Source organism: Haliotis rufescens, unplaced genomic scaffold (genome assembly GCF_023055435.1).
Source record: "Haliotis rufescens isolate VD_foot unplaced genomic scaffold, xgHalRufe1.0.p SCAF_67, whole genome shotgun sequence".
Taxonomy (NCBI): domain Eukaryota; kingdom Metazoa; phylum Mollusca; class Gastropoda; order Lepetellida; family Haliotidae; genus Haliotis; species Haliotis rufescens.
The window spans coordinates 1536560-1549486 of record NW_025964358.1 but is presented as its reverse complement, the minus strand read 5'-3'; the positions used below and the strand labels follow the sequence as shown (position 1 = coordinate 1549486).

General features: G+C 38.0%; 2 protein-coding genes across 3 annotated transcripts in view; both read right to left on the bottom strand.

The window, feature by feature from the left end:
* Positions 1-12927, bottom strand: part of LOC124126390 — a 33705-nt gene that overhangs the window by 8055 nt on the left and 12723 nt on the right. Inside the window, exons 1-7 of one of the 2 annotated variants that reach the window (XM_048387156.1) lie at positions 3711-4766; positions 2934-3246; positions 2375-2460; positions 2005-2167; positions 1721-1770; positions 1220-1313; positions 68-1138 (exon numbers count right to left, since the gene is read on the bottom strand). In XM_048387156.1, coding sequence (XP_048243113.1) covers positions 68-1138; positions 1220-1313; positions 1721-1770; positions 2005-2167; positions 2375-2460; positions 2934-3207 — 1738 coding nt within the window. In that variant the 5' untranslated portion in view covers positions 3208-3246; positions 3711-4766. Of the gene's footprint in view, positions 1-67; positions 1139-1219; positions 1314-1720; positions 1771-2004; positions 2168-2374; positions 2461-2933; positions 3247-3710; positions 4767-12927 lie in introns of those variants that run through there. The other variant, XM_048387157.1, reaches the window with a different exon arrangement.
* Positions 8647-12353, bottom strand: LOC125376006. Its single transcript, XM_048387168.1, has 2 exons — positions 10206-12353; positions 8647-9041 (listed from the first exon to the last, which is right to left on the bottom strand). Exon 1 carries the CDS (start codon positions 11908-11910, stop codon positions 10369-10371), a length of 1542 nt encoding a protein of 513 aa, XP_048243125.1. The 5' UTR covers positions 11911-12353; the 3' UTR covers positions 8647-9041; positions 10206-10368.

Sequence of the window (12927 nt, the reverse complement as noted above, 5' to 3'; positions counted from 1 at the left end):
TTATAGAATTAAATAATGATTTCAAACACGCGAACTAAAGTTATACCACACGAAGAAAGAAAATTACCTGTTATAGTCGGAATGGTATCTAGTTCATCTACGCCCTTGTCAGAGGTGCTGAAGGTGCCAAACATTTCAACCAATTCGTGAAGAGCTCTATGTCCTTGACGAATGAAACTCATGGACTGTGTCTTCACTGAATCTTCGGGAAGAACGCGGAGAAGGTCTTCGTCTATCTTGTTGACAATGGTAGATGACAGATCCATGAATTGGGCGTGTGTGGTAGATGCCATGGCTCTTTCAGCATAACTTAGTGTAGTCAGTACAGCTGAGCTACTGGTCTCCAGACATTCCATATCTTTCCGGAGAATCCTTCTGTTTTCCTCTACTTGATTTTCTATTTTCTGGGTGTGATGCTTTAACCTTTGAACCAAACTCAGAGCAAGGTCGCTATGGACATTAACTATTTCCTTCTTCACATGATCTGCCCTTTCCTCCAGCTCTGTAACCCGGATCTGTCGCTGTCTGGAGGAGGCCTTTATCTTCTCCAGATATTCCTTGTGCTGACGAACTTTGTTTACAAGACTCTCTTCAGCTTTTTTAAATGCTACATCCAGTGCTTTAATACCATGGTCGGCATGGTTTCCTCTGATACACACATCGCAAACTGATGTGTTGCATTGTTTGTCAAAATATTTGACAAGTTCAGCTGGATGGTTTGAACAAGTCGAGGGAGGTAGTCGTTCACGAATGGGCATTTGACTAAGCTGTTCCGCCAGTATGACAGAGTGTTGTGAAGTTCCCCTTGTCACCTCGTGTTTGCTTGTGCAACTAGCACACATGGGAATGTTACACATCTTACAATGACGCACAACGCCCCCCTTGCATTGATCTGTGAGGTATTCACATTTGCGTTTATCTGTAGCAAATGTGATTTCATTACTTTGCACGAAATCGGTCACTGTTTTTTTCTCGTCCAATTTGATGTCCCGTCCACACGAACACACAATGTTCTTCAGGTCGAGGTGGCCAATGCAGGGTTTACAGGCGGCATGGAGACACGGCAACAACAGCAGTTGTCTAGTGTCACAATCTGAAGAAGTTTTCAGAACACAGCCAGTTTCCTCCACTTGAGTCGCTGAAAACGTTAATAAAAGTGTATAAGTGATAAACCTGACAGTTGCAAGGAAGCATATCACTACATGTTAAAACGACCAACCTTGAGATGTTATTGAACCACTATTTTCTCTGGTCTCTCTGTCAGTGTGAATGGCGGTAAGAGCTTCAAACTTTTGCTGAATTTCCTTCAAATCCTGAAATTAAGCAAATTAACAAATATATTCTATAATAATTTCTATACCAAATAAATGTTTATCATGATATATTGAGATTACATCAACTACGCATAATATTCAAAATGACATCAATATTTTGGTGGAATTCATGTGATGATGAAGGATATTTGAAGCAGAAAAAAGAAACTGTAAATTCCAATCACCGTGTGCGCTTGGTTCAATGTCGCTTTAAAGTATACCACAGCGTGTCATGTAATGTCCCTTTATGTTCCCACATGACTCACAAGACGCATAGGTTTGTTTCATACCTAAGGTACCCGACGCTGCCCAGCGACATGGCATTTTGCCCTTCCAACCAATAAACCAATTAATAACAGATAATGAACCACCATAAGCACTACCTGCCTACTGTAACGAAGGCTTACCTTGGTCATACGTTCATTTTTGCCTTTCATCCCTTCTAACATTGCTTGAACTTGAATAAAAATGAAAACAAAATGGCGAATCCAATCAAGGAATATTTTAAAACAAACATGCTCCAAACCCTTGCCATCTAAATGCATTATTTAAACTTATATTTGTATATTCATCTTTCAGTAAATGTCATACATTTTGATTCCGATAGACACGTTAGGTTCCATTGCCTACACCAAACACTATACACAGAACATAAACAGTGGAATGTGTATCTTGTATCATGATGTCCTACCCGCTTTCGTCCTGTTCTTCTCCTGCTCCAGGTGCTGGGACAATATGTGATTTTCCTTCTTTAAAGATGTTTCCTGCTGTCCATGCTGCCCATTTAATTCTTTGAAATCCCTCTCCCATTCAGCCTTGGTATGTTGTGCTTCTTGTCTCGAATCATCTAGTTCCTGGAACAGAATGTTGCATTATTAGGATCTGGTCTCATGTAAGGTCCGTTTACTCATACTGGTGGTATACATATACCTAACAGCCACTCTAATAATCCCCTCAATAAAATAAGTTTTAAAAATTGAAAATAATAAACCTTTGTTAACTAATCAAAACAATAACTACAAGAACCAAACCTCCAGGGCCATTACAAAATTAATGTCTACCTTCTGCAACACAGCAACCCTCTGTTCCATTACAGACACCCGCTCCTGTACCTCTGTCTCACTGACAAATACCAGGCTTGGAGAATCTTGAACAAAACCGAAAATGTTACATACACACTGTGACTAAATGAGCCATACAACATAAAGTCTGTCCATTCTATCAATTTTAACAAGCTCACACTAACATTCAATACCTTTGGGAGGACAGAGGGACGGGGACGGGGTAGGAGGAGTGTTAAACGACTTCAATTCACAATCAGTTAAAGTGGTTTAATTACCATGTTCCCAAGTGGCATCCTAACCTCTTTTCAAGGTTTCAAGCCACACAGGAAGCCAGTTGCAAAATAATTCAATTATTGATCATGCTCTACATGGCGTTACGAAAATGCTAATTATTGATCATATGGATATGTAGGGTTCCAATCGGCATTTGGTATGATGACATTAATGGCAGCATGCAAGATGGTTTTACCTAATTCACTAGCACTGTCAGATATACACACTACCATACCAAGTAAGGTCATATTAAAGTGAGATGGTCTTTTTTCACAATGTCTACCTTCATGTTTGGCTGTTTTGTCCAACTGCTCTTTGAGATGTCTGTGGTTTTCGTGTAGCACAACACAGAATTGTTTATACACATTCTCTTCCTTTTTCATCAATATTTCCAGCAGCTTTTCAGTCTGTGCTCGTTTCTTGTCTTCTTCTTTACAGCTCCTATACTCCAAGTCGCTGAATGCTCCGGTAGACCACAGGTTGTCAAGCACCTCTTCTGGGTGCAGGTCCCTTTTGAGTAAAGGTAGGTTCCTTCTGATGATTTCTGCATGATGCATGTTCTTTCTCCAGAGTCTCTCTGCACCAGGTTGTGTATCCTAGTTGATTAGAAGCCAAAGTTTCACTTAGAATCATAAACTACATGAATGTTATCTACGTGATGGAATGCACAGAAGTTCGTCATTATAGATAAGTAGAAACCCGTATGTTTTGTACCAGAGATGCATAAAATGTTCACACCAATGGCAGATAACTGTTCGTAAATGAGGTATTAAAACTATGGCCAAGTATGCTTAAGCTAGCAGAGTGAGACCATGGGGAATTATTTGTTAAGCATCAAATGTAAATGTATATATGTGGACAATGTAAAGCGTACAGATTATGTATTTGCTCAGAAACAATCCACAATGAGACATTTTAGGTCTTAAATGTGAGCCTGGTCTTGCGGGTAAGAATTTAAATTGGTAATGTATTGATGAGACAATTTAAGATGGCGTTGTTATTGGTTTTAAAATAGCGCTACCACGCCTAACACAGAGGCAATGGATGCGAGAAATTCTACTTTCAAAAAGTAAAGAAATAAATTGGCAGTCCGAGAGGGAAGTTCTGGAAGTTTTTGCTGCTCAAGCTTGACCTGTTGTTTCCTGTGTGTATAAAAAATTACAAAGGCTAATGTGGAAGTATGTCAATATCTTTCACAATGATCACTGCATCTGCACCATATACATAACAATACTAGAAGAAAATATTCAATTGTAATCGGAACACAACAATCTTCTGTCATTTGCTATCTCCATGTGCCGTGACAGCTACAGTTTCGTTGGATCTGTGCACTGATAACAGAAATAGTCTACTCAACTGACAATAGCGAGGAGCGGCTACCACTGGAATTTTACACATTTGTCATTGGTACTTCCAGCAATTACAGGATATGTGGTAAGATGGACATGTTTCTATGCATGGATCACGGCCGCTTTAAACAGTATTCAAGTTATATCACGTCGTTTCAGCTTAATGTGGGAGGAAAGCGTTGCAGGTCTCTGAAGTTTACCAATTTACCACATAGGAAAACCCACGAGCACATTAACAAACATTGAAAGGAATCGGGGCGAAGCGGAATTCGAACCTACAGTCATGGGTTTCTTATCTCTCAAGTGGCGTATTAGGCGAGAGACGAGACACAACACACCTGAATATAAAATAGATTTTTCTACACACCAGGATTGCTACCTTGTTTTCTTTATAATAATTATATATTGCCCAGCTACGAACTTATATTTTGCTTTCAAAGATATGTCATGAATACACATCACATATATTAATGTATTTACAGGGAGTTAGATTTACTGAATATTTATGTGTATATTTTGTCTCATTCGACTGATATAATTAATACATTTCTTCTTTCTTGGTTTGATGACTGGCTGAAGTAGATTCCTTTTCATCTATAATTTAGCTGTATCTTATCAATATATTTTCGGGGTAATGCTATTAATATCCTCCATGTTATTATTAATGATCTATCATATAATAGGTTCAGGGTCATTCTTCAAGAGGCTGTTTCAGATATCTTCTGTCTCATACATCTTCCCGAGGCAAAAGAGTTAACTGACTATAACAGTTCAGATTCCGAACTAGGCTGAAATTATGGAGTTACATTTTGGCTGGACTAACGAGTCTATGCAAAGTCAAATCAAACTCATGTAACAAAATCGACATCCGATTTATAAAGAACATTGTGGCTGCTGTGCAAATTTCAGTCAATTGCACGATTTTCAGAGCAAGTGTGCCATCAACTTGGCGTTGACAGTTATTTTCCAAAATCCTTTCATGTTTTTAAATCAAAGTGCTCAAATGAGTTGATGCTATCGCGAATTAAGACCCGTTCTATGAAAATAAAGAGCTTGATTAATAGATCAGATCGTCTTGATTTTGGCGTCGCCATTTTGTTAAAGCAAATGTAGATGATATGAGAGATGGAATCTGATTGGTCAGTAGCGGCGACCTAGAAGGGAAATAACTTATAAAAGTGGCTGGTGGCGCTACGAAGGAGACACAAAATTATTGCCTAGGGTTGAAAGGTATGTTATAGTCAGCTAACTCCCTTTTCTGGAGAAGATGGTTTCGTATGATATTGATACCTTTTTGTTTGATCTTTAATTTCTACAGATTTTAAAGATTTCACATATTTTCATATTGTCATGCACGATACCATATTATTCGGTTAAGTAAGTAATGTTTGAGGGAGAAATATTGTGGTTTTTTTTAGAAACCAATCTGGTGTGAGACTCCTTGTTTTATGTACAACAATATATTGTTTAAAAACTTTGAAATAAAATAATTTCTTCTATGCAATTGACTATACATACTACTGTACATTGCATGATATTTTGTAAATCAAGTGACGTAATCATTAATAAATTTGATAAATCATTCAAGACCAGTTCTAAGTAAAGAAAAAAAATTCTCGTCAAATGAGCAGGAAAATGCACATCTTATTTTTTGTGAAATATTACTCTGAAAACAATGTGGTCAGTGAGGCAGACAGAACATAATATTATTAAATCAATGCATCTTTGTTTACACAGAATAGTCTGTTTTCAGTTAAGATCAAAAGACACCTGGCACAATGACAGACCACTATCTGTTTTGAAATCCAGAATGTATTATATAACTGCACTTGTCACTAATACCCAACCATAATGTTAATGCGTGTCTGTTTGTCTGTTCTACACATTGGGCTTTTATTATTTGGTTTACAGGGTGCCCACATAATAATAATTTGACTGATTTCTGAATGTAATTTCTTACATGTATGGGAAACAGAACATTTTTTTTCTCTTTTGAGTGGGGGAGATGGGAGGGTGATGTTAAGTCAAGTAGTTTTTTCCCTTCCAATTGTACCCTTTTTTACATTTATCAATGACTGAATAGGCTGTGTGGTAAAATTTCCCCAATATTTTATTCCATTTTTCTGTTGAATTTGTGTTAGATAACATTGTTTATATTCGTAATATCTAAAGAAGTACATGTAGACAACATGAACATGCTCAAGATATTCTCAGCCCGCTAAAAGGGTTTGTCAGATGTCTTGATCAATTATTATTTTGGTGTCATTTTACAATGAATTTATTTATTTAAAACATTCTTAAACTTATATTATCGTAATGAACATTATTCACATATATCAATCTTGTAAGTCTGATACTGTACACATATAGTTATTTTTTTAATACAAGGGATCGAAACATTATGAAATTATTATTTGGATGACCATTGGATGTATATATGAATAGTATTCCAATTGGTGGCTTCAGGTGCAATACTAAAGAAAGAACATGCAGAAGTACAAAGTATGCCAGAAGCCAAGTTAAATTTATTCATATTGCTGCCTTAAATATTCCAATGACTGAGTTTTTAATTGACATATTGAACTTCACCAATGAGATATATGCAATTCATTTCTACTTATACCAAATAAGAATTGGCAATTTCTTTATGATGTCACAAAACATGAATAAAAAATCACACACTTTAGTCTCAGGCACAGGTATTGATTATTTCATATTAGATTTTGTCTCATTCCATCAACAATTATGTCAACTGAAGTACTTTCCTTTTCATCTGTGTGTTTACTAACTCTATTTGATCAAGATATATTCATACATTTCGGGATTATTATAATTATATCCTCCATATGTTTATTAATCATACATGTTAATCATAATATTATCAGGTCCGGGTGTATTTTCGACATATTGTAATAGTGATATTTGTTCTATTTCATATGAAATGTGTCTGCGTGAGTGCGAGGGACGTGCGTGCGTGCTTGTGTATGATACAGTTTTTAACTTTGAAGTAATTAATGTTAAGGACAATTAAGTGTACAAACTGAATAGAGTGATCGCCCCTTCTTGAAAGATTCCCTTTGCACTTAGTGATCTTCAAAATTTCGTATTCATTAAAACCACAATATTTGGGGATGAAAAACACAAAAATAATGATAATGCTTGGCTTGGAAAATATGACAAAAATAATGATAATGCTTGGCTTAGAAAATATGACAATCTCTAGTTGTAACAGCGATATATGTACATCAGTCCATGCATATACACATCTCTATCTCGAAATGCATTACTTCCAGGTTTCTTACAATGAATTTCGGTGATCCATTTGTATAATGTTCACCCCTGTTTTGCCTTTTCCATCAGTGGAATCTAAAAATAACACTACTCAACGGAAGACAGACAACCTCGATATACAACACTTTACTCCATGGAAGAGAGAAAATCTCGATATACATGACTTTTCTCCACGGAAGAGTGACAATTTCGATATACAACACTGTACTCACGTGAAGACAATCTGTCCATATATACAACACTGTACTCCATGGAAGACAGCCAACTTCGATAAACAACACTGGAAGTGAGGACAAAAGGCCCATATATACAGCACTGTACTCCATGGAAGACAGCCAACTTCGATATACAACACTGTAAGTGAAGACAAAAGGCCCATATATACAGCACTGTACTCCATGGAAGAGAGATATACTCCATATCCAACACTGTACACAAGTGAAGACAATCAGTCCTATATACATCACTGTACTCCATGGAAGACAGCCTACTTCGATATACAACGCTGTACTCAAGTGAAGACAGAAGCCCCCATGTACACACTTTACTTCATGGAAGAGAGACAACCTCGGAGTCCATATACTTCGTTGTACTCAAGTGAAAATAAGTAGCTCCTATATACAAGACAGACAACCTCGATATACAACATTGTACAAACGTGAAAACAATCAGACCATATATACAACTCTGTACTCAAGTGAAGACAGCATCACGAATATACAACACAGTACACCAAGGAAGACAGACAACCTCCATATCCAACACTTTACTCACCGGAAGACAGACAACCTCCATATACACCACTTTACTCAACGGAAGACAGATAAACTCCATATACAACACTGTACACAAGTGAAGACAATCAGTCCTATATACAACACTGTACTCCATGGAAGACAGACAACCTCGATATCCAACACTTTACTCACCGGAAGACAGACAACCTCCATATACACCACTTTACTCAACGGAAGACAGATAAACTCCATATAGAACTCTGTACTCAAGTGAAGACAGCATCACGAATATACACCACTGTACTCCAAGGAAGACAGACAACATCGATATCCAACACTTTACTCACCGGAAGACAGACAACCTCCATATACACCACTTTACTCAACGGAAGACAGATAAACTCCATATAGAACTCTGTACTCAAGTGAAGACAGCATCACGAATATACAACACTGTACTCCAAGGAAGACAGACAACCTCCATATACACCACTTTACTCAACGGAAGACAGATAAACTCCATATAGAACTCTGTAGTCAAGTGAAGACAGCATCATGCGTAAACATCACAGTTCTCCTATATATCACCTTCCAATACAACAAATAACAGAACACTTTCTGGATTGCTATGCAGTGCACCACAACTCACTGTTTAATTCAACATTAATATCACATTTACATATATCTCAGTCATTTGACATCCATGATATACACAATATCTAACATATGACATTGAATAAATTGACAATATACAAATACTGACGACTAGTCTTGATTAACGCGACGAGCTTCAAATATACGTGGCAACGAGCCCTACAAAAGGCAACAAGCCATAATCAGTGATAATAAAATATCATGAGCAACGAGCTACTGTTTACATGCGACAGGCATCAGTTTCTCAGCATGACAAGCCTCCATGTTTGCGACATTCTCAGGGCGACAAGCCTCCATCTTTTGCGACATACCTCGTCGTGGGCGACAGGCCATCATGGTTAACACCGTTAACCGCACATACTGCAACTTAGAAACAATCATTAATAAAAGTAAAGTTTTCAGTGGCGCACTGCAAGCGAGAATGACCACTCTATACATGCTTAACCTTATATAGCCCCTTATAAGCGCCCCCTACTATTACACAACACCATGTTGTATTTTCCTACGGCAGGAGAAAGTAATTTCTTTCTTATTCGTACCTCAAACGAAAGAAATAATATTTCTCCTATATATCACCTTCCAATACAACAAATAACAGAACACTTTCTGGATTGCTATGCAGTGCACCACAACTCGAGATTCAAAGAACGGGCTGATAATATAAAATACTATAGTCCTAACGACATTGATACTGACAAACGATGTTCTACTGAATCCTTTACATATCCATCTTTTGCGTTCTCACTTTTCCATCTACCATGCCTCTTAAACATCCTGTCCGGGACACCATTGTTAGCTGCAGCTGTTGCACCGCCTGCACGCAAACTATGCAAACCATACTTTGATATATCTCTGACAAAGGGGGCAAAAGCTTCAATAAACTCTTCCCTCAAACGAGTATATGACATACTTGAATTTTGTTTTCTTAAAACGTAAGATGTCTTACACTTTGATAAGTTTCTGAAAAGATACTCTTGTGACTCATTATCAATACAAGCCGCTTCAACATATTTTTCTAACCAAAAAACCGGGCATAGCTTCCCTCTTGTTCTGCTTATTAATAACCAGGCACCATCTCGATACATATCAATTTTCGATTTCTCAATAAACACTTTCATATAAGATTCGTAAAAAATAATATCACATCTCTTCAAATTGAGAAGCTCAGCAGATCTCAAAAAGCCGGCATAAGCAACTTAACTCATAGCAACAATGCGAATATCCTTCAAGCAATCGCTGTGTTGCTTAACATCAACCAATTTCTCTAAAATATCTACAGTAATTGGCTCTTTTTTACATTTGGGTTTCGAAAGCTTTCTCTTAGCAGCCTCAAGAACATTTCGAACAAGAGAATTATCTGTCGGACTTGGCAGTCCCAACAAATTATGCACATGGCGTATGCTATAAAACGCAGTCTGAACTGATGAAAACGAATCATTACGCTGCATTACAGCAACAAGATAAATAGCACAATGCAAAGGCTGAACAGGAACGTCTACACATATGCTGTTTGAATTAGCCCACCTTTGCCACGCTTTAAATCCGTAATGGTACTTCCTGCTAGTAGAATCAGCTCGAGCACAATTCAACAAGTCCGGAATCTGGTCAGCTAAATCCCTGGCAGTTCCAGGCAACATCTCCAACTCAGAAACATAAGCACGAGTAAACACATCTGTAAACATAAACATCAAAATTGCATTTTCAACGCCAACATGTTAAAATGCAAATGCTCAATACCAAATATTCCCCCTTGACATCTACCTGGCACGTAAGCCTCTCTTTCTCTAGGTAGATAACAGAAATCCCACACTTGTGGTATGAAGATACCGTTAGGACACAATAATGGCCAGTAATTTGCAGAATACCACGCCGGAACTATCAAAGTACCTTTCGCTTTTGACCATTTCATGTGTTTCAACACTCTACTCACGAGGTACACAGGGGGAACTACCCAGTTATTTACACTATCCCAACTCTGTGTGAACGCATCGATGTATTCACACCCAGGATTCCAAAACCTTGAACAGAATCTGACAACTTTACAGTTGTAATGCGTGGCAAATCTATCGATGTCACATTTACCCCATTTTCTTTCGAGCTCATTGAAAATGTGGGTAGCTATACCCCAATCATCATAATCTACAATCCTACTGATATAATCTGCCTTCTGATTCTCTGATCTGGGTATCCATTGAATCTCCAGATGAATAGCATGTGACACACATAAATCAAATATCTCTAAAGCAATCTTCTGCAAATCTGCTTTCATACTTCCTTTGGACACTATGGATTCCACATTGCTGTTATCGGTAAACCATTTTACCCTCTGGGATGTTAGAACTCTGGATAAAGCATGTAATACACACTTAACCGCTGTTAATTCTCTCCAAGTAGAACTTTGTTCTGCCTCGTCACGTGACCATTGACCTTGAGCCCTCTGGCTTCCATATTGAACACAGTAACCACCATATCCCGAAGCACTTGCATCGCTATATACAACACGAGTCACACCTTGTGTTTCTGATAAAACACATTGTGAATGCTTATGAATGTTACTTTTCCAAAACTCTAACTGGCGCAAACTAACTTCATTCAATCTGATACTTTCGTTCCATGATGATACATCTAATGTTTGCAAACTCATAGACCGAGTCATCAATTGACACACTGAGCCTGTAACCATTTTCATAGAAATAATTTGACCAATCACTGATGCAATATCTCTCACAGAAACCTTGCTTCGAACGCCTATGTCTAACAAACGATCTATCATTTTCAGAACTTTTTCCAATCTTCTGGCTGGAACTGTCAAAGACATACTTTTAGTTTCAATGATAAGACCCAACCACTCAATGCATTGTTGAGGCTCCCACAAAGATTTTTCTACTTTCGGGACAAATCCTGATTTGATTAAATCCTTCTTTATAGAACCACTTGTAGACATTGCACAATTTTTCGTTTTATCAGACACAATTCCATCATCCAAAAATGTTACAACCTTATGACCTTGAAACCGCCAGTATTTAACCAATTGCCTTGTAACTTTCGTGAAAACATACGGGGCGGTTGTTAAGCCAAAGGGCAAAACTAGAAATTTGTAGAATATGCGATTCTGACCTTCTCCCCACGCAAATCCTAAAAAGTCAGTATGTGCAGGATAAATGTCTATATGATGATAGGCAGAATGAATGTCAAATTTTGATAACCAATCTCCTTTTTCAATATACATCAAAGCTGATCTCCAATCTTCATACTTCACTGAAGTTTTCCAAATATGTTTATTTATAATTGATAAATCTAGATTAAAGTCTTTTCCTCCCTGACGATTGTGTAGCGACTGATAGAGGGCTCACTATATGAGGTTTTACGTCACAAACATCTACGAGACCTTTATGTACTAAATCTTGAATGGCCGAATCAACAAATTTACTGTTTTTAATAGCAGATCTGTTATTTCTCTTATCCATCATTGGAGGAGTCGAGTAAAACGGAATCTTGTACCCGTTTTCAATAATGTCTAACACAAAATCTGTTGCTCCGATATACTTCCAAAAAGAAACATTTTCTTTAAGTCTATTCTTCACGCAGATCTCAGCCTGACCCTGCTCATACTCACAATAATCGGTTGTAATTCTAAATGTATCATTATTGAGAGAAGAAGATTCAAAACTACACTTAACTTTTGTCCCGGCTTCTTCGTGACGGACTTCACCTCGTTGATTGTTTGTCTGAGTTGAGCTTGGGCTGGGTCTGGCCGTTAGCGAGTGGACAATTTCGTCTCCAATGCGAGAAGTCACCGCAGTGAAAGCAGGCCCCTGTTGACCTCTGACCTCCACGGGCACGAAAAAGCTGAGAACCACCAACAGCAGACTGACCGTGCGTGCTGTCGTTGACCGCTGTTGACGCTGGAATGGGCCGTGGTCCATACCTATAAGGACGCGCACGTGCATTACGTGCGTTTTTGGCCTTGATTTTCTTGATGGCCTTGTTCTCGGCCCTCGTGATGCGACGGTCATCATCGGAGTCATCAGCCAATTCACGGGACACGTAGTTTCTCACGGTCTCCCAGCCTCCCTCGGACGAATCTGCAATTTTTATGTGTTTGTTTCTGTTCTCGATCCTAGCTATCTCATTCTTGACTAACTCAGTTACGTAATCACTCTTACCGTACTGAATTCCAAATTCAATTTGTTTAAATGTCTCTAAAGTCTCTTCATTAAAAGAATATTGAATGCGATTACCCTCG

Bases quoted from the DNA above. Each gene is read 5' to 3' on its own strand.
- LOC125376006 (XM_048387168.1), bottom strand. From the start codon at position 11,910: ATGTATATTGAAAAAGGAGATTGGTTATCAAAATTTGACATTCATTCT.